This window comes from Ostrea edulis, chromosome 7 (genome assembly GCF_947568905.1).
Source record: "Ostrea edulis chromosome 7, xbOstEdul1.1, whole genome shotgun sequence".
NCBI lineage: Eukaryota > Metazoa > Mollusca > Bivalvia > Ostreida > Ostreidae > Ostrea > Ostrea edulis.
Window position 1 is genome coordinate 10710367 of NC_079170.1, and position 22657 is coordinate 10733023.

Here is a 22657-nt window from a genome sequence, read left to right on the forward strand (position 1 = left end):
TTTTGTCATTAAAAATTAAATTTTGACACACCGACTTAAAAGTTGATTTTGCCGACTTTGATACAGCCTGGATAACGTATTGCTATTGCTAACTTTCATATTGCTGTCAAGTCGCTTTGAAAATAGCAATTTGTGAATCATATCGCTCTATGTGTGAACTAAAAAAATATTTAGTATGTCAAAGAAATGATTTACGCAATTCCGACCATCCTTGGTTCTTGGAAACACATACTTTATATGTAGGTTAAGATAGTAGAAGAAAGGGTCCAGCCAAGCCCCACAAAGGCAGATTAATGAGCAGGGGGCTGATCGCATGTCAGAAAGTGGGCAAAAAACAGTTCAGTTAAAAACATTGAAGTGAACGACAAACAAAACAACAACAACAACAAAAAACCAACAGCGTGAGACTGAAATACAAAACAAAACAACAACAACAAAAAACCAACAGCGTGAGACTGAGATACAGAGTGACGTGCTCTTGAAATGCTTAACACCAGTGAGGTAGGCGGGATGACTGATCCGTTCAAGCATGTCCAAAATATTCACTTTGAAGTTATAATTTGCTGTGTTTTTGGATTGATTACAATATATATTCATAAACTTTGCTTCTCTTTATCATAAAGATATGCATATATATAGCGCTTTCGTTCTAGGAATATGCGTTGGCACAAAAACTTTTCCCGAAAAAGGGTTTCGTCCCACACGAAAACGGGTCCCGCCCCACTCACCCCATGTAACTTTTTTTCATAGGGGGTCCAGCCTACACGAGGAACTAGCGCTTGGAACTTTACAACTGAAATTGTGTAAAATAAATAAATAAATGCAAATACATGCCTTTTGTTTTTACCAATTTAGGCAGGAGGGGGAAGGGGGGGGGGGGGTCCTGGCCCCTTCTGTGCCAGCACCTGTAACGGGGTTTTCAGATGATGAGTGCAGAATTCGACAGGAAATGTTCATCGTACTTACTTCATTAATGCAGTAGTTTTTGCAATATACAGACAATGATTCTCAGCATGAGTTATGAACACAAGTATGTGTCATACTTGCAACTTATTCGAGTTAGTGTGCATAGAACGTACTCAGTTGTTAAACAAAACCAACAGTAGTAACAATGCTACCCCGGCTTATTTGTTATCGTGTACACATCTTGTTTGCCTTTATTAATTGATTACTGTACATTTCATTTTTATTATTTAATTTTATTACAATTTATTTATAGTTCACCCAAGATTATCTCACGTAAGCCTATCTGTCAGTTGTCTGTAAAATTTTCAGACTTGTTACGTCTTCTCGGAGAACACACATGGTCAATTTCAATCCAACTCGCTACAAACCAGCTTCAGTATGAAGAGTTGTGTCCCTTTCTTAGTAGGAAATTGTAAAACTTGTGAGGTGATTAAAAAAAATCGTGTCCAGAACCAAGAAACCAGAGAATCTTAAATTGCTGAGTCAAGTTTGTTCATACCACAGGCACCTGAAGTATGGACATTATTACCCCCCACCTTTCTGAATGTGTCGTTTTTGGGGTTTGGGTTTTTTGTTTTTGTTTTTTTGTTTTTTTTTTGCGGCGATAATTTCTCCGAACTGTGTGGATTCCTTGTCCATCACACCACCATTTTGATTGATGTAACCGTTTTGTAAGCTTTAGAGATTGGGTAGCGCTGAGGTATCTCCTACAGCTCTTGCTTCTCACCGCGATCGTCATTGACTGCATGTGAGAGGTATGGTGATCGCTCGCTCGGGCACGTGGGTTTTCCCCTGGGTACTCCGGTTTCCACCCACATAATGACCCCCTAGCGCCAGCATCCGTACATCAAAGGAGAGAATGGAATGATTGTATATTGTTTAACGTCCCTCTGGAGAATCCTTCACTCATATGGAGACGTCACCATTGCTGGTAATGGAGTTTTTATGGATTATCCTTGTTGTATACGTATGTAAGTACGTGTTGTGTGTATGTATGTATGTGTGTATGTATGTATGTGTGTATGTATGCATGTATTTACCGGATAAACATTCATCTATTTATTTATTTGACAGGCATCTTCATGTAGTTTTAATTTCCGTGGAAACGAGGAGTTATCTATATTCGGTCTTTACTATGGGAATAGGAAATAGCGAATATAAATAACTCCCTCATTTCCACAGAAATTACAATTACTTATGCAGGGAAGAGCCTCCGCTACTGACTGTTATCGTTCCTACCCTCCTATAGCACGTGACATTACAAAGTATATGCTAGATAAGAGGCCCGTGGGCCACATCGCTCACTTGAGCACCAAGATGTCTGGAGCGAACAAAAGCCAATTTAAGCGTCGTGAGGTTTCTTGCAGATCAATTTAACAATTATGTAAACTTGTCTATATATACATCCATATTGCAAAAATTTGATTTAGATTTGATAACCAACGTTAAACTTTGAACTCAGGGCATGTGTGTGGTGTACGATATTAGCAGGTACTTTCATGCGTCCTTCCCATAAATCTACAACGTGACAATCAATCATCAATTTTAAAATATGTAGTAAATATGTAGTAAGTCACACCCTAGGACTATAGGTTTGCAAAACTTAATATTTAATCGAACTCTAACACAATAACGCTCTCTCTGTAATGTATGACTGTACATTTATGAGAATAAGGCATTGATTAATTGATTGATTGATTGATTGATTGATTGATTGATTGATTGATTGATTGATTGATTGATTGAGTCCTTTGTGGTCATATATGTAGTGCATGTGTGTATTTTCTCTCTATATATATTATGTACACACACACACAAGGACGAAGATTGGGTGTGTAGTGAGATGTGTAATAATTTTGGTGGTTGAGTCATTTCTGCTGGATGTCTCCATGACACTGCCTTGTCTGACTTCATATTTTCTCCTTACATATTATGTCATTATTGTAAAACATGTATGATAGTACAGCTGTAGTTTTTTCCCACAATGACGGGGAATATGACGTTGGACTAACCTCCCCCCTTTCGTTTTCTGATTTTTATTAAGCACGTCTACTTTTTTGACAAGCCAAAATTTGTGGAGGCATACCTTTCAGTCGCTGTAGATTAGGTCTACATCCAAAATAATTATGTTGACATGCGCATGCAACTTTTTTTATTTTGTTCACGATGATGTCCAATGATTAAGATGCTGGGGGTAGCTATGTCACCGTAAATCATGGCCTATGAACGGTATGGTTATTAAAAACAGACAGTCATACTACCCATAGCTCTCTGCGTGTCCGCACACAGTTTGTGTGCAAACGGACTGATTGTCAGGTTCCAGATACCTCTTTAAATGGGTCCCGGGAACCTGACTAATGGAGGTTTGGAAGACATTGTCGAGGTCAGACAAACAGAGGAACAGACGCAGAAAGTAGCTGCAATAATGCAACCCTCTTCCGATTTTTTTGTTGGTTTTTTTTTTTTGAAACATCAAAATAAACAAAAATCGGATAGGGCTACATTGTTGCAGCTAAAGCAGAAAGTAGCGAATACTAGCATTTTTTCTTACATCACGGGCGTAAAGGTCTTCATTAAATTTAATTTTAAAAAAAAATTGAAGGGCAATCATGTCACCTTAAACCACACAGAAAACCTAGCATTTTTCTTATCAGAGGAAAGAAACCTATCGCGTGCATCGATATCAGTTGAAAAATCAATCGATATTTATAAAAATCAATCGATACTTATAAAAATCAATTGATACTTATAAAAATCAAACGATACTTATAAAATGCGTCATTTTTTAATATTGTTGGTCCCCTCTCTCGACCTTCCATTCTGACCTTTGGGCCGGTGTGGATGTCACCCAAGCATCTACATACTCCTTCATACAATGAGAGCAGCGAATTTTTAAGCCGTCAGTCGTGTTTGTATTCCTCGAGAGAAGAGAGACATTTTGATAGAAATAGCTGTACATGTCGCATATTTGTAATTGTTTGAAATTATAAGTACCAAAAGTAGCAGTACTGGTCAAATTAACAATCTCTATCCAGAGTTATCCAGAGTTATCGTTCCTTATTCTCAGAGACGTCTCAAATTTGACAGTGTTATTCCACGTGTAAATGCACCTTTTTACGGTTACTAGAAATAAAACTATGAACTACTTTATGAAATATCAGGAATATGTAGGGTAGGCAACTCATTGTGGCTTTTATTTCTCATTTACAATGCATATCCGGGTTTCAACACAATTCATGAATGCTTTTTGTATCACTGAAAGAATTTACATCTGCGATTTATTTACGTGTATTTTTGCAACTGAAGCCGAAACCATATTTTATCTTAACATTTTTACCATTTTACAAGAATATTGAATTTCTCGAGTCGTTGACCGAGGTATATTTGAGTGTAAGGAACGATAACTCTGCGTAGAAATCGATAGATTACATTAATTATCGTCATCTATTAAGTTATAGACTCTAGTAATCGAACCAAAAACAGGATCCTTACTACTAAGGGGGAGGGGTGCATGCTGTTATCCGGGAAGAAATATACTGCTGATACGTTTTTCCTGTATGGGAGAGGTTTGAACCTGTGCTATATTTTGTATAGAGATCAGTGTGTTGACACAATATGAGCAAATTGGTATACATATGTATATATATATTATATATATCAATTTGCTCATATTGTGTCAAAACCCTGTGATACAGAATGGTTCACGATTCTTGAAAAAAAAAATTAATTTTGGATGCTAAACATTAAAAATACAATTCATTCAAAGTTGACAGCCAAAATTTTGACCTTATGAATCCAAGAACAAAAGCAATATTTTAACCTTAACTCTGTGTTATGTAAACAAAGACTCGAGTCTTTTCATGTATACAAACCAGCGAAATATCAATTTTGCGATATAAAGTATCTTAATTTTGCATAGTCACAAAGTTTGGCTTTTAGATGACACAGAATGCTTGAAATATGATAGATATAATAAACTTAGATTGACATCCATTTCTTTTGAAAACTTCGTAAACAATAGCACACCGCAATCTTTGTTTACAAAACAAATTATAAACTCTCTAAAATGAGCTTCTGTGATGATCTATAACCTGAATTATTTTGTGAAATCCTTTAAACACATTTGACAGTGAATTTGGATCATTAAAAGTGAAAAACAAGATTTTGAGGAAAATCGTGAATTAGTCCTTTTAAGGAAAAATTTTGCCTGAGGGTTTTCCGGCGATAAATGTTACTCGGACCCGTTTTGTCGGGGAAGACCCCTTTTAAAATACATCCATCTTTCATACTCCAGAATGCACCATTTTGCTTCTTTAAAGCTAAAATTGTTATTGAGGCAATTCCGATCTAATTTGCCTATAAATGAGTAGATATTGCTCAGGGTACACCATTGTGCTTCCATTGATGAAGATTTTGCGAGGGCAATTTAACCCTGAATCCCCTAAAGCCATTGCTCGTAATACTCACATTTTTCGTCATTGAAACGAAAGGTTATCTCTATGGAAGAATCAAGTCCTTGTTTAGAGTGCATTATTTTGCTTTATTTAAGCCAAAAGAATCATGGAAGCAAGCCCAAGAATCTGCATACAATTGTATATTGGAAGCAAATCATGCGTAGAATGAACTGTATTTTTTTCTGATCCCCTAATAAATACTCAGAATTATTGCTTCCTGTAAAGTAGAATTTTCCAGAGGTAAGCTTCTAAATACCTATACAGGCGTCCAAAACTGTTAAGAAATCACCACTTTGAAACTAATAAGGATATTCCGAGGGCAAACCCTTGCACCCGAAGAAGGGATTATTGTCTCCACTCTCAAAGCTTGTGTTCCTGGCAACTTATTGAACGTCCTTAACAGGTTCTGGGTTGGAATGATCCACGCCCCCAAGTGCCTGTGTATTTACCGGTCGTGATTGCTCAGTGGTTAAATCCTTCGCTTCCCAACAGGGAGGTCGTGGGTTCGAGCGCCGCTCGTGCCTTGATCATGCATGTCCACGTAATATTAACTCAAACATAGGTAATGATTGGCCCTTCGTCAAACGCTTGATTTAGATTTCAAAACCGTGACACAATGAAAATGAATTACAGTGTAACGGAGAGAAAACCCGTGAATTCCGACGATGGATATCCAATAATTCACTGTGTTTAACTGTTTATTGGGAGTGTATTATCATTCTATAAATAACTCATATTAAATAGAAAACGTCACGTGTTAGTTTTGTTGATTTGTTTTACGTCTTTGAGAACGTTTTAACGTGCCAATGTCTTGAAGCCACTAGCGGGTCCAGGACGATGAGCCCTCGGTCTTGATCCCCCAAAAGAAACCAAGTCCCGTTTTCTCTGATATAGTACCCCCCCCCCCCCCAAGAAAACTCTCTTCCCGGGAAAACTTCCTCTTTAAGTACATTTTATATCGATTCTTAAACGAGGAAATAAAAATCCTCTCTCTCTCTCTCTCTCTCTCTCTCTCTCTCTCTCTCTCTCTCTCTCTCTATATATATATATATATATACTCCTGTTATTTGCAACGCTCTACGAGAAAATCGGGGATTTTACTGCATGTGGAGCGTTGCCTGTAACGTCTTGATGTTAGATGCTATAATAGCATGGTTGTAATATTTTAATTTCGTAAATAATATTGATAATAATTAGGGCACATGTTTTGTTCAAATGTTGATATAGACTGTGACATGTACATATGAAAGAGAAACAAATGAATTAAAAGTGAAATGGTATAACGGAATAAGCCGCATGAAGCATACGACATTGTTCATAATCTCTCTATATTTTAGGCAATGTCCTTGATATTCATAGAAAAGTGTTCTTGTCAGTTTAATCTTTTATATAGATTATACGAACCCGATGTATATTTTGGTTTCGTAATATAATATACTAGGTATTTTAGTATCCTAAAACGTATGTACGCAACGCGTTGCAGATAACAGTGTATAGCCAAAATGGTTTTGTGAGAGGGGACACATATTTTATGTAGATCCACCACTGATAATCCCTTTGTTTCTATATATCTATTATGCCAATATACAAGAAAACAACACATACATGTACAATATAGTTATATGCATTTATAACATGCAAGTCGATTACTGCAACATAGTCACCATGCTTGTACTACATGAACATGTGTTTTGTGTGTATTTTATGCATTGATAGATTTGATCACAGGGTTTTGACACAATCTGAGCAAACTGGTATAAGATAAGATAAGATAAGTTTATAACAGTAATATACTATATTAAATAAAATATTATACTATAGTCTATATATACCAGTTTGATCAGACTGTGTCAAAACCCTGTGGATTTGACGGCTAACTCTTTGTTCATCAATGCACTGTCCCGTGGTATCTTTTGCATTACAGTCAATCACATGTACTTGTACTACGTGCCTTTTACTATTATTATGTGTCATTGTTTATATTGACTATTTTCTTCCTGTGTGCATTTCTGACTGTTTTGCATTAGGATACACGGTGGTACTTACATATATTACATCAAGTAATGTCTCATGTTATGTACATTGTCTAAGCTCATACTACTAATATTACTGTATATTATGTGTGAACCATATGAAACCATATATATGCACTCATTATAAACATGACATGTTGACCTAGTACCAATGCACCATCCCGTGGTATCTTTTGCATTACAGTGGAGTATTAATCATATGTACTTATACTACCTTTACTATTATTACATGTAGTTTTGTTATGTTCAAGTATATATTTTTATTTCATTTTTTCTGTGTGTATTTCTGACTGTTTTGCATTAGGATACACGGTGGTACTTACATGTAATACAAATAAGTATTATCATGTTCAAAATGTCTCATACATGTATGAACATTGCTACTAATAGTGTATATTTTGCTCTTGTTTTGTTCTTTTCTTTCTATCATCATTTTTTAAATAAACATTGCACATTGAAATGTTAACAATCATATATGCTGTATGCCCGAGAGGGCCCTAAAATGGAAATAAATCATATTCCATTCTGTAGTGCGTCTAAAAATGTTTTCCTTTGTCATGTTTATGTGATTTTGGACTTTGTCAATGTAGAATAATGTGTATGCATCCTAATGCTGCTATATCAGGGCACAACTTGGTAGAATAGATATTTATTCTATTCTATATATTTTAGACATTAGTCGCGTCTAAATCAGACCATAACTAGAAGAACGTTACACAGGGCTGGTACATCTGTGTACCATGTTTACATGAAGAACTATTGGGCAATCTAATGTCTAACAACCCTATAGAAATTTAGAATATAAACTATATTAAGACACAATTCAATAAAGGGTCTCCATGGGATTACCCTCACATTGTCACAAACAATAGAGAATTTATATTTCGCGCTACCAATACCGGAAATAAACTTTGAATGATTCTGCGCATAAGGGATGCGCACAGCGGTTAAACCACAACTCGATGGAGGACGCCTTGACAAATTCAGGTAAATAACGCCACTTTTACACACATTTTAGGAATCAGACATCTTTGAAATTATTACCACAATAACAAGCAACCATTTAAGAACGCTATGGTATAAAAGTTACGAAGATATACGTAAGAATTTCTGTTATATGCCTAGGTTTGGTGTTTGCCTGTCGCTTTTCATTGTTCAGTAGATCGACCATGGCTTGTTGCTTGCGCTCGTTTTGTGCGTGTCGACGCAGGCTTAGGTGATATCTCGTTGCGGTGTAGTGCGCGCTTTGCAGAATTGATTTTACTTGCTATATGTTTCGTTGGTGTTTTCAGTAAAATTGTAAGTAAGGGCAGTATTTTGGAACGTGATTCCTTGCCGGGGATTCTCTTTCTGCAGAAAACATGGGTTGTGATCTATTAATAGAATCAGTGTTTACTTCCTGTGGGGATTATAAGATGCATGGACAGGAAACTCTTTTGATTGTCGTGATTTCCTGTCCAAGTATATTCATACCGACTTCCCCATTTCTTTGTTAGTTCGGCCCCGTAACGCTTGTGTTGATGACAGTAGAAATAGAGTGCACATGTGAGGCCTTTACCCAATAATCAATACTAACTGATTAGGTATGGCAGCTGTGTTTGTTCGTCACATTGATGGACCTAGCCATCAGGTTTCATGATTCGACAGGTTAAACTGTAGCATATGTTGTTCGAAAATGCTGAGGGCAATTTTTTTATTCACAGGCTTTATACCTGTGACAGTCATAACTGGGTCTGGGAACTTGGGATGATTCTTTCAAGGATAGAAAGAGATTTGTTTCTTACTCTTGAAATTTAAAAACTTTGCAGATTTTTATCATATTATGCAATGGCTGATAATTTCTAGACTGATTAAAAAACACAATGTTAACACTGGTCTGATCTATGATTTTGTCGCTTGAAGTTTACATCACTAGGATGACTGTTTCTTGGTATTAAAACATTATTTGTAACTGGATGAGTTGTCCATAGCTTATGTTTTTGATATTTTTGACATTTAGTTTCACATGTACTGTTTTCACTAGATTATGACATATGGTTGAATTTTGAGCAGTTCATTTTGTGAACCTTTTGTATATTTTAGGCTATGATGAGATTTGAAGTATCAATACCTTCAAGATGGTGTATGATTTTGATGTGAAGGAATTCTGCCAAAATTTGAAGGCAACCAAGCCCCCATATGAGTGTCCAGTGAGATCATGTGGGAAAATCTACAAGAGTTATTGTGGAATTCAGTTTCACCTGTACAACTTCGATCATGACAATCCTGAGAACAACTCGCCTTCTCCCGGGAAGAAGCCAGGAAAGAAAAAGACCAAATGGGGCCACCACAGATCAATTCGGCGTTCCCCTACGCCACCAGAATTTGTTGTCCCTCAACGAAGAGAAACTCTAACATATGCTGAGGCACAACGACTGGTAGAAATTGATTTGGAGGGAAGACTTCACAGAATAAATATCTATGAACCACTAGAAATCATCACACAAGATGAAATTGACAACCACAACAACACAGAAAAAGAGGAAAAGGCAGAAAAAATACCTCTGAAACCAAAAATCTGTGAAAATCAGAAATCTCGAAAGGAACCAACAGCTCCCACTCAGTCTACAGTTAAACTACCCGAGGCACAGTTCAAAGTAATAGATGATTATATCAAACCAAACAAGATCTCGCCGCGACAGAACTCGTACTATCGCTATATTGAGAAGTCGGCAGATGAGCTGGATGATGAAGTGGAGTATGATATGGATGAAGAGGTAAGCAACTTTTTGATTATGAGATAATTAGTGTTGAGGGGGTGCTGCAGGGTTGTTCCCAAGATAAGAAATAGGCAGTAATGTTAAAAAATGAAGGTCATTGAGATCATTTACTACTTGTTTTACAAACTAAAATCGATATAGTCTTGAACTTACATAACATTTGAACTTAAATTGGAATTGGCAGGGAAATTCCCTAGGTGTTGGGGATAACATTGTGTTGAAGTATCAATTAGGCTTCATTAGAGTAGTAATGATTTTTTTTTATCTATAGGACCATGCCTGGTTGGAAATTCTGAACAAAAGTAGAAAGGAGGATGGAATAACCCAGGTGAAACAGGGAGACTTTGAATTATTGATGGACAGATTTGAGAAAGAGGCTTTCTTCCAAAGTCAGACCACAGGGAAGGATCTAGGTCCTTCAATTGATGAGGATGCAGTGTGCAATATTTGTCAGGATGGCGAATGTCAAAACAGTAATGTGATCTTATTTTGTGACATGTGTAACTTAGCCGTGCATCAGGAATGTTATGGTGTTCCTTATATTCCTGAGGGACAGTGGTTGTGTCGACGGTGTTTACAATCTCCATCAAGAGCTGTGGACTGTTGTCTCTGTCCGAACAAAGGTGGGGCGTTTAAACAGACAGACGATGGCCGATGGGCACATGTTGTGTGTGCATTATGGATTCCAGAAGTAGGATTTGCAAACACAGTGTTTTTAGAACCCATAGATAGTTTTGACAATATTCCGCCTGCTCGATGGAAATTATCGTGTTACATATGTAAGCAACGAGGTACCGGGGCATGCATTCAGTGTCACAAAACAAACTGTTATACAGCATTTCACGTCACATGTGCGCAGCAGGCGGGGTTGTATATGAAAATTGAACCTATCAAAGAATCTAATGCTAGTGGATTGACAGTTAGTGTGAGAAAGACCGTGTATTGTGATGTTCACACGCCAGCAGACTCGGACTGCACCCCATGTCTTACAGGGGCAGACAGTTCGGAAGATGATAGCAAGTCTGCGAAAAAGGCCAAGGAAAAGTCCAAACTAAAGATGAAGAAAGCCCGCAAAATTTTAGCGGAGAAACGCAATGCTCTTCCTGTTGTGTCTATACCCATAATTCCTCAGTCTAGGTATGCACGAAGAAAGTTTGCGTGTTATTTTTATTTTGTCAATTAGAAAGCATAGAAAAAAAGTGCTTACAAATAACTACCATTTCCATATTTCTAGGGGTGAAACGATACAGTGTACAGTGCCTTCTAGATTCGATTCGATTTTCGATACTGTACTCTCTATTCAATGATTTTCGATTTGATACAAATCATACAATAGCAAGTAACAAATTCTTTATAATGCTAAGATTTTTATGTGTCATTGTATTTATTGCTCTCTGCAAATAAATTCAACATAATATAAACGAGTTTAACATTTATAGCAACACTCGTATCACTCGTCCTAAAGCTGAGATGTCACCATACCCAAGATCTATATGTTTGGGGTAAATTTTTCAACCCGACTGCATCTGTTTTGACACAGCAAAGTTTACTCGTACGTTGATTTGAAAATTTTCAATTCCATTGGTCAATCAGAAACCATGTTATCAAAAACAATGTGTGCAATGATTCTAGAACCGTATCGAGCCGAAACAGACCTGAAATACATCGAATTGAGACCACTATATCGCGATTTGGCCGCATCACGATGCATCGTTTCACCCCTACATATTTCCATTGTGTATCTGTTTTTTTATCTACCACTAAAACCTCATCCTACATTTAATAGATATAACTGTCCTTTATGTGGAAACTGCATCAGAAAGATTTTTTTTAATACTGTAAATTTATATATGAGTGATTCTCTATAATTGTTGGACTTCGCTTGTTGAAAATTTGGTGTACATTTAAAAGAACCATATCCACGGCCTTTGTGACACACACACCCCTGCAAAACTCACAATTTTAAAACTATTAAACATAAGACATAAAACTGAATTTCATTTTATTTTATGATAAAGGTCATGTCCATTACAGTTTCACATAAGTTGTCTGGAGCAACATTTACAGGAATTTAGAGTGAACCGCATAAAAAATGGTGTCATTTTCCTAAAATTCAGTTCAATTGTTGATTTTTATTGAGCAACATATGATATATAAAATTATTCACTCAATGGAATTTACTGGAGAAAGTACTTTGGGCATAGTTATTAAATTTGTCCATGCCTCCATTTGATTTTTTTCTAATAAGATACTGCCATTTCTTGTCTAAATACTGAAAATAACAGGGAAATATCTTTATGATATCTTTATTCTGAATCTAGGTCATTTTGATCAAATTAAGAATAATAACTGAGTTGCGTTTGAGTCTTGCACTACTGAAACAAAAAATGTGACTCTTGTTATGATGTGTCTAATTTTTCATGTGTATGCTTCTTTGTAGATTGTCAAAGATTGCCGGTATGATAAGTTTATCCAAGAAACAGCCATTCCTGACCAAGCTGTTGAGTTACTGGACATTGAAGAGGCAGTCGAGAAATGGTGTGCCCCTACTAAGAAGACTCCAGTCAAATCACATGACAAGGAACAAACACGAGGTTTGTAATTCATGTAGGGGTTATCCCCCTTTGGGGATGATTAATACACCAGTTCGAGACAAAAGCTTTTCTGTGTAGGAGGTACATTTAGTGGAACTTTCAATGCCCAAGAGGGACAGAGTGGACCTTCAGTCGGTGAAGAAAATGATGTATTAAAATCGGGTTTTCTTTAAATATAGAATTTGAAACATAAAAAGAAAGTCATATTTGAAAGTAATATCCTGGATATGATACCTTCAACCAACTAAATAATGTCAGTGATATGATAAGAATTTTATGTCTTTAATTACCCTCTGAATACTTATCACTTACTAAGTTTGTGTATCAGTCAAATTCGGGTGATGAAATAGCATATATGAGAAACTTACTGAGTACATTAACTTATGCGGTGATGAATGTTAGTCCCACTCCCACGTTTTATACAAATTGTTTTGCACCTTACTATATATACAGGAGTTCTCCAAAGGAAAATAACTCGGACGTATCTCAAATCAAGTGTATTTGATTGGTTTTTTAGGTCCAATCTAAGGTGTACAGGGATTTGATCTGGATTGTATTCCATGCACCCTGAGGCTAAAGTGTTAATGGAATACAACCCATGGTAAATATCCATACACCCTTGATTGGGCCTGGATAACAAAGTGTAACTTTTTAAATGAGTGTTGATATGAGGATTGAATCTTTTTGCCATTTATGCAATGTTTGTAAGAGTTGTCCCACTTTGTACATGTATGCGTGAGAAAAAAAGTTCTGGTCATTTCATTAAAAATGAAATTTGTAGCCATTTAAATTTTTTGTTGTTGTTAATTTGTGATAATGATACATAGATGTTTGGAATTGTGATTAAAATTTTATTTACATTTCACTATTTACATGTGGAGAGACAATGCATTGTTATGTCACATTATTTACCCCTGGTTTTTTGCATCTAAACATAAATCTTTTATCCTTTGCAGACAAAAAATGATAAGCAGAGTAATGCACTTAAGGAACAACTCAAATACTGGCAGAGGCTGAGACAAGACCTAGAGAAGGCAAGGCTTTTGGTAGAACTAATCAGGAAACGGGAAAAACTCAAGAGAGAGCAGGTAAAAAGATTTTGGTATCAGAAAACAAATAAATGTTTTGTATAATTTGAAAAGAAATACAGACCGTGCTGTATGTGAAAAGAAGTTTTGAAAAATACTGTTATTTCAGTTTGACCATTTACTCCGTTCGTTTTTCCGTTCCAGCTTAAGGTTCGTCACATGTTATTTCAGTTTGACCATTTACTCCGTTTTTTGTTTTGTTCCAGCTTAAGGTTCATCACATGGCTATGGAGTTGCAACTTCAACCATTTGCTGTGTTGTTACGCTCAACTCTTGAGCAACTTGTGGAGAAAGACTCGTCAAATTTCTTCACGGAGCCCGTGTCCCTTGATGAGGTATTGTCTTCTGCTGCAGATACAAAAGATATTTTATTTATGTCATTTTCTTGCTTCAGTCTTTTAGTTCTGAGGCTTGTACATAGCATTCAGAGGCCATGTAAATTGAAAATGGTCTATGAATGAAAAACTCTTGAGGCATTCTGTAGATGTAACCTTGACAAAAATCTGTTGCAGGTCCCAGACTACCTTGACTACATAGACAAGCCGATGGACTTTGAGACAATGCAGACCAACATAGACAATCACAAGTATTGCACAATGGACGAGTTTGAGGCAGACTTTGAACAGATCATCAAGAACTGTATGAAGTACAATGCCAAAGACACTGTTTTCTACCGAGCTGCTGTGAGACTGCGAGATCAAGTGAGGGGAAAATGTTGTTGTTTTTGTTAAACGATTTATAGAAAAGAATGTTTAAAATCTCGTGTAAGAGGTTTACATTTATTTGCATTGCAACAAAATTGATAAGCTAATTATTTACCCTTTCATCACTGATAGAAAGAATTTTGTTTACATTGAAATGTATATTTCACAGGAAAGAAGAACACAGCGTGTTATGTACTTGTTCATTTGGTATATCTTTTGTGTTATAGGGTGGTGCTGTGATCCGAAATGCCTGTCGTACCGCAGAGAGAGTGGGTTTTGACCCGGCCACTGGACTACATATGGAGGAGGTACCAACAGTACCAGAGCCAGTTGTTTTAGAAGATAGTAAGTATGTTGTGAGACTCATTAGGTGTAGATCACACAATCTCAATCAGCAGTGGATAGTGCTACAAGCTGATATGAAGTTTATTGAGAGTTGTCTCCCTTAGATATAAAAAAAAATATTGTGTGGTTCTGTTTTCACAACCTACTCCATTTTTTGATCCCCAATCTTTTTTTTTTGATCGAGGTCCAATTTATTGTAATTGAATTATATGCCCATGGTTGACCCAAATTGTTGATGACTCTAGGAAATTAAAATGTCAAAAAATACGAACAGTATCATAGTTTGGGTGACACTTACACAGTATTGCAGTATCATTGTATCGTGCATGTTTTTCATTTCTGTACTCCGTCCAGCCTAATAATGACCCTAATAAAGCTTTTCGTTTTACAGTTGATAGTTTTCTTGAAGACACAAAAGAAGGCATGCCTCTAGAAGAGCAACTAAGAATATTGCTTGACAAAATGGACATGGCAAATGCATCTAGAAAACCTGGTATGTTCTCCGAATCTCCTCACTAGCAGTGGTTTTCTCTGTAACGGAATATCTAGAATTTCATTAGATCACAAGTTTTGACATGTTGATTACAGGAAAATCCAAGATTGCCAGAAGGATAAGAAAGGAGATTGTAAAGGTACGGCGGAAGTTAGCCATTCAGAAAGGTCAGCATGCCAGTGACGTCGAGGACATGGCTGACACCGGTAGGAGAAACACAAGCACTTCATGAATAATAATGAAACCATGTATAGGGTGCTGAAGTGATTTCGTACTGTTAAATTAATGAAGAATTGTACAATTTAAGGTGTTCTGATATCCTGAAAGATGGATTAAATGTTGATGTTAAGTATTTTATAAATTTTGTCAAGTTTTTTGAAATAAAATTGCATTGCAAACAAGAATCTTTATGATATAAGAGATGTGCAGAAATGTACCTAAATGAGCAGAACATGGGAGGTAACTCATTCCTGTACCAAGAACAAATTTCCACCCGTTTAAAAAAGGTAATATGTATCAACTTGCTACAGCTTCAGATATCAATGATGACTCTGCACCAGAAGATGGGCCGGATCTCTCAATTGCAACAAAGTCTCACAAATCAACTGAAAAGGTCCAGTTTAAAGGATCCTCCAAAGACACCCCCACCAGAGGGAGGGGCAGAGGGCGGGGGCGTGGTCAGGTTGGAAGGCCCAGGAAAAATCGCAATGATTCTGAAAGCGAATCTCCATTAGTGGGAGCAAGGCTAATAGGTATCTATAGCGGATATAAAAATTATCATCTGTTATGTGTTACATTTGTTTAGATATTGTTGAACAATGTAAACCAAGGAAAGGGATTCATGGTGAATCTATAGTTTATTTTTCCTTGTCTTTTGTAGAAAAGAGAAGGTCATCTGACAGCTCACGGACAACAGAATCTTCCAGCACATCCTCCAAAGACAGCAACTCCTCTAACCTAGCACACAGTGGCGTAAACCGTCGCACATCTGTGTTGTTTGGCAAGAAGAACTTTCGCAGCAATAAAAATGATAGCTCTGCTCCCAGTAGTCCTGGCACACCCACCCAACCCTCCACCCCTCCTCGCAGAAATTCCAAAGGGAGTCGATCCTCGAAACAAAAGGGGGACAACACCGACTCGCCACAGCCCCCTGTCCTGGAGCCAATGACATCAGGTCATTCTTCCTCCAGAGGACCAGCCAGTCCTAAGAGCCCAGGTGTCCGAAAACGATCTGCCAGTGCAATAACCTCCCCCGAACGCGAATCCAGACCAACTCCACCGAAAAGGACCACATCCCTCAGTGAGCCCCTCACATTCTCAGACCCACCTGACATTACAAAGAGAGATAGTTTTCGCTACTACAGAGGTCCAGATAACTTGCGGAGTTCATCCGAATCTGACAGCACGTCGGTGATAAGTTCAAGTGACGAGTCCTTAACAGACAGTTCTCTTGGCAGTTCCAGTTCCAACAGTCGTTCAGGTAATGTCGTTATTGGTCGTTCATAACAATAAGGGAATGCACACTCAGTTAGGGAATGCACAGAATGTACAATTCAGTATTAGCACTTAGCTCAGCCCAAGTCATTTGACAAGCAGACATAAGGGGTCATCTCAAGGTAGATCCATTCTTGTCCTTTTTATTCTTTGGAAGTTGCACTTGTACAAATAATAAGGCTTTTAGTGTGACACTGTTTTACTGTGTATATATATATTATTTTTTTTTTGTATGAAAGAAATGATAATGTGGCCAGTACAAAGCATCTATATGATAATTCTTAAAACCAAATTTGAAAAAATGAATTTAAAAGTGAAAAGTTTTACCAGATCTATTTTGTATGTACTTATAATACTTTGGGTGATAGTTATATAGATTTAAGAAATGGTACGAGTCTAAAGGATTTGCAAACAAAATAAACAGCATTATTGATTTTTCAACAGATGCTTTGTACTACCTCCCCACTGCTTGTGTTCTTGTGTGCTCTTGGTATGGCATGTTATATTCATGCTTGGTGCGTGCTTTTTTCATTGCTGGTTCTAGAATTAAATTCAAATGGACTTCCCAAATTATCTGAGGAGGGAACAGAAAGCGATTCCTCTACCTCCCCCGCCGCACGTCGCCAGGGTAAGCATGAAAACCTTGCCCCTCTGACACTTAATAACCACCCTAGTTATAGAAGTTACATATAACAATTTCTGTGGTGTTGTAGTATAGCTTTAACACATGTACAGCAACATTGAAATACACTAGATGTAGGGTGCACATGTTTTAATAATAACCTGCTTTTTGTATTTTAGGGTCTAGAGATTTTGTGTTGGGTGTGATGTGCTTATGTTCTTCTAAGACTAATTACAATGATCAATGTATACATGTATTTATGGCGGGTTTTACTTGTAATGAACGTTAAATTAAACTCTCCTGTGGAAAAGTTTACAATGTGGGGAAAATATCATTATAAGTTTGATGGCTTCTTTTTTTCTTTAAAAGCATATAAGCCAGGATATTGAATTGACAGACAGTTTTTATGTTATCGTGTTTCTGAATTTTGAGTGGCAGGGAAGGGTTAGTGTGTAAGGAGGGGGTGTTTTTGGCTGACCGTTGATGTTATTGTATTGTGTCTGATTAGGCTTCTGTCTCTTTGCAGTGTTTCCCTCTGAAAAACATGGATGCTAAGCTTCCTGGTGTGTCTACCTCAACAAAAAGCATTCCACAATCCCTTGTCATTCTAAATTATCATTAAAAAAGGGGAGGAATTTTGACTCATTTTTTTAATTTTCGGTTGTAATTTTGCCCCTTATTCCCATGATTTAATTTGATTTCTGATATATACAAGCTGGTTATAATGCCAAAATCTTGTTGTCACAACTGTCGAGTTTGTTTTCTCTTTATCTTTTCTTCATTAGACTCAATAATGATAATGTATTGCAGCTAATGCAAATGTTGACTGAATTTGGATGACAATAGTTATTAACAGACTCGACAGGTAGATGTATGTGTTTTTCTGGGGGAAATCGCTGCTTCATGCATGCTTTGTGAGTGTGAATTTCAAGCAACACAGGGATAATGTTATACATACTGGTACTTATATTGTTAAGTATAAATTTCAAATTGGAAGAAAAAAAATATGGATAGTCGATACAAAAAGAAAAAAAAGAATTAATTTTGAGGAAAAAATGCATTTGTTTTTTGGCTCTAAAAATATCAAGTGTCAAAAAACAAAATACTCTGAAGAAATAAATCTCTACTTCTCCTTGTCTTGATAACTTTTCCAAATCAAATAAAGTGAGTGTCTATCTTGTTTTTTCCTTAACAGCACCTGATAATGGATCAGGGTCAACTAAGCTCTTAAATAATGGCGTTTCACTGCGGACCTTTGTTACTAACACACCTGCATGCTCCTGCACATCTTTCCCTGCTTCCTCGCATGCCAAGCTTGTGTGTGAACCAGATTGTATAGAATATTTTTTGGCTGATCGTTGTGACAAGGCTACAAGCCTGGGTACAACGAATGAAGCTGGGTCTAATTTGCTAGAAAATGTTAAGGGGGTTCAATCCTGTTACCATAGGTCAGGGAAAACTTCCCGTCCTACAAGGACTTCAAGATCGAGTGATGGGAAGGAGGCTTCCAAAGCAAGATTGTCGAAGAAAATGAAATCCAGATGCAGCAAAGATGGGAAGTGTAATGAGGTGCTGAATACCCACATTGTGCCACAAAAAAATTGTAATTTTCAACATTGTGACCAAAGTTCATGCATTAGTGGGGATTCCGTAATTGTAAGATTATTGAAACGAAAATCAAAGTTGCCAAAGAAATTGCAAGAATCTCCAAATCTGAAGACTTTGAAAAGGCAAAACATAAGTACCTTGAAACTGGAAAAATCACCAAAACAGAGCTGGGTCCTGTCCCAGCTTGTATTTATCACAGACAGTAAACTGAGACCCAGAAAACTGTCCGGTGATCTCACACCTGTGGACAGTCATTGCACGAAATCTCCCACTCCCAACACTGACACAAGTATCAAAGGGGTGAATAAAGCTGATGTAATCAAAGGTACTCTTGTCATTTTTGCTGTTACGGTTACAGTGGCTGAATGGTTTTGTTTGATGGCTATTTTATTCCTCTTGGCATGTTGTTCACTTCTTTCTGTAGGATTGACATACATTTATATAGCATCAAGCATGATGTATTTATTTATATATATATAAACTTACATTGAGATGTAATTTGAGATTGGGAAGAAACCCCAACACATTACTGTTATATAAACCCAACACATTTCTGCTATATATATCTATTAATTTTCCTTGATGTATATATACATGTATGTCAATCTTGCCAATTTCATTAAAAAGATATGCAATTATGTTTTCATTGATTTTGATTTCTAATTTATGGGTTTTTTCTGTTTGAAATGGCTTAAAATTCTTATTCTAAGAAAACAACTATTTTTCCATACAAATAAAAATGTTTTAAAGCAACTTCCCATTACGCTCATTGCTGTTCACCACTCTGATGGTAGTTTGCATCAGGCGTCTTGTTCATTGTAGGTCGAGCTCACAGGAGTGGGAGTTGTGATTCTGAAGATCTTATTCCTTTGGAGCCCCTTGACCTAGTTTGGGCAAAGTGTCGAGGATACCCGTGGTACCCGGCTTTGGTAAGTCTTTCAAATTATGATTCCTCCTACATTTCAGGTCACCATTCCATAGTTTTCTATGTAACAAAACATGTAAATTGTTATCATAACAATGATTTGTTCTGATTGTAGATAATTAATCCCAAAATGCCAAAAACTGGTTACTTTCACAATGGCGTTCCAATCCCGGTTCCTCCAGATGATGTGTTGGCTCTGCAGAGGAAATACGACGAGCCTGTCTATCTCATCCTGTTCTTTGACACGAAACGTACCTGGTAAGACTTTGCAGCAAATGATGTTCTTATCCAAAGTCTCTTTCACATATTTAAATGGATATATTAAAAACTGAAGAGTTTCTTTCCCTTGACAGTATTTATATTTATTGATCACGTTCTGCGTGCATTGGTTAAAATTGACATGTCCAGTGACAGCCAGTAAGCATCAATTCGGTACTTGTCAATTTCAACTAAGATGCCTTGAACTCGCTAGAGACAGTTGATCAAAACAAAAGTTGCATGCTAAAAAGTGAAGTTTAGTCCGGAAGGACGATACATAAAACTTTTTTTCTACCACCCACAGGCAATGGCTGCCAAGGAACAAACTTGAACCGCTAGGAGTTGATTCTGGTTTAGACAAGGCTAAATTACTGGAGAACAAAAAACCGAATGTCCGGAAAGCTGTGCAGAAAGCCTACGAGAAGGCAATACTCCACAGGTGTAGCGTGACGGGGGAACCCAATCCTCTGTCTGGGGACTCCGAGCTGGAAGATCAGGACTAGGAACATCAGGCTCACTACATCAGAAGGTGTCGTCACTTCTAAAGTGATGGGGAAAGTGGTGGAAAAGATGTCCCGCCAAAAAATAGTATGATAGGTGGAAACGGACTCTGTATGATTGAATTTGTAGGGGCTGAATCTGTGGTGGTTTTCATTTATTGGCTGTTTCAATATGGTAATAGCTTAGGTAGGTTTTCAGTGCAATGTAGTTTTATAAAGTGCATCTGAAATGATGGAAAATCAGTGTCGCAGTTAAATTTGTTTATTACAGTGAGAGGTGACTCCATTTCTGACTGAAATAAATAGGTACTGTCATAAGATGACATGAGCAAAGAGGAAAGAGAACAAATTATTTTAGAAGTCTATCAGGAAGCAAGAAATAGGGTGTGTTCATTGATTGCAGTCATTAATTAGTAATTGATTAGTGTTATTTATTAAAATCTATGTAATGGTGCAAAGAATTTTAAAATGAGCATAAGATGTAATGATGGCAACTTTTCTTTGTGTACGTTGTTAAGATTTGCAACAATATGTATGTTGGAACAAACTAATGAATTATGATGTGCAAGAAAATATTAAGAGTGCTGTATCGCCATTGGAGAAGATGGCACGATGGAAGTCGTGTAACATTGTCAGAATGTCCATTGTGTATTCTACATGGCAGAGAAAATGGATATTTTGTGTTTTCTGTTGATTGTTATTTCTATTTATTCTTTTATAAGTCATTTGTTTCGGTGTTAAGAACCTCCTTTCTGTTGTTGTTATTAATGTTTCTAGATATGTTCAAAATATATAAATAGAAAATTCATTTAGACCAAATGTTATCTGATGATTGTCTTGTGATGCAGAATGTGCACACAAATATGATTTTTAATGTTATGTATATGTGTACATGTATAAGATGTTTAATGTTATGTATATGTGTACATGTATAAGATGTTTGCATGCATTACTTAATGTGTTGCACACAATTTTTACCTGGGTTGCAAAAAAATATTAAACCCATGAATTCAAAAGAAACAATATCATTATGTGTTTAAATTACTGCCACAGTTTTAAAGTTTCTTTGAAGTAAAGCATGTTCAACATCCATTTTCATCTGCATTTGCTAATCATTTTATTCAAACATATTTTTAAAGAAAATGAACTTGCGTTTTGTATAGAAAATAAATTGTATAAATCTTTTAATGTTTATTGTATTTTATATATTAAAGCATAGTAGTTTAGTGACTGAACAAATGTGTATAGCAAGTTTATTCCTTATATCTTCCTCTCTTTCAGGGGAAGATGTACTGTTCTTGTACTTCCCTGTCAGTCTGTCTGTCACAAAACCTTGTGAACAGCTTCTCGTCCTGTACAGGGTGTATAGGCTATACAGGCACTTTCCGTTGAAATGGACACACTTCCATGGAATATCAGTGGTATTGCCCTACATTAGGTCCGTGTTTGCCCAACTATCTATTATGTATTGCTTATAGGAGTTATGAGATTGATCACTGTTCGTTATCTTCGACTTTCATTAGGTCACCTGAATCATTCAGGTGACCTATTGCTATCTGTTTTTGACCGTCGTCGTGCGTTAACATTTGAACATTTTCAGCTTCTTCACTGAAACCCCTGAACCAATTTCAACCAATTTTGGCATATAGCATCTGTGGGTGGAGGGGAACAAAAATTGTGAAATTCGTGGTCCCTGCCCCCCTGGGGCCTGAGGGGTGGGGCAAAAACCATCAAAATGAGTGTAATTTTAAAAAATCTTCTTTACTCCTGGACATCAAGAAGCCAAACTGTGGGCATAATTATAATGAGCGTTG

General features: G+C 36.8%; 1 protein-coding gene across 11 annotated transcripts; it reads left to right on the forward strand.

Moving 5' to 3' along the window:
* Positions 1-1604: 1604 nt before the first annotated feature.
* On the forward strand, positions 1605-22031 carry LOC125654326 (peregrin-like). 11 transcript variants are annotated; one of them, XM_048884260.2, is made up of 16 exons: positions 1605-1897; positions 9536-10209; positions 10484-11349; positions 12653-12806; positions 13763-13894; positions 14101-14229; positions 14407-14595; positions 14826-14943; positions 15335-15436; positions 15532-15642; positions 15967-16188; positions 16317-16916; positions 17475-17558; positions 19983-20089; positions 20201-20343; positions 20648-22031. In XM_048884260.2, exons 2-16 carry the CDS (start codon positions 9571-9573, stop codon positions 20844-20846), a joined length of 3795 nt encoding a protein of 1264 aa, XP_048740217.2. In that variant the 5' UTR covers positions 1605-1897; positions 9536-9570; the 3' UTR covers positions 20847-22031. The 11 variants fall into 11 exon arrangements, with proteins under 11 accessions (XP_048740217.2, XP_048740220.2, XP_055999246.1 ...); XM_048884261.2 differs by lacking the exon at positions 1605-1897 and adding an exon at positions 8371-8440; XM_048884262.2 differs by lacking the exon at positions 1605-1897 and adding an exon at positions 8901-9036.
* Positions 22032-22657: the final 626 nt, after the last annotated feature.

What these genes read in the sequence shown, in the direction of transcription:
- LOC125654326 (XM_048884260.2), top strand. Translation starts at nt 9,571, where the DNA reads ATGGTGTATGATTTTGATGTGAAGGAATTCTGCCAAAATTTGAAGGCA. An exon ending in TGACAAGGAACAAACACGAG is followed by an intron (nt 12,807 to 13,762) that starts GTTTGTAATTCA and finishes TATCCTTTGCAG; the next exon opens with ACAAAAAATGATAAGCAGAG. An exon ending in CTGTGAGACTGCGAGATCAA is followed by an intron (nt 14,596 to 14,825) that starts GTGAGGGGAAAA and finishes TTTGTGTTATAG; the next exon opens with GGTGGTGCTGTGATCCGAAA.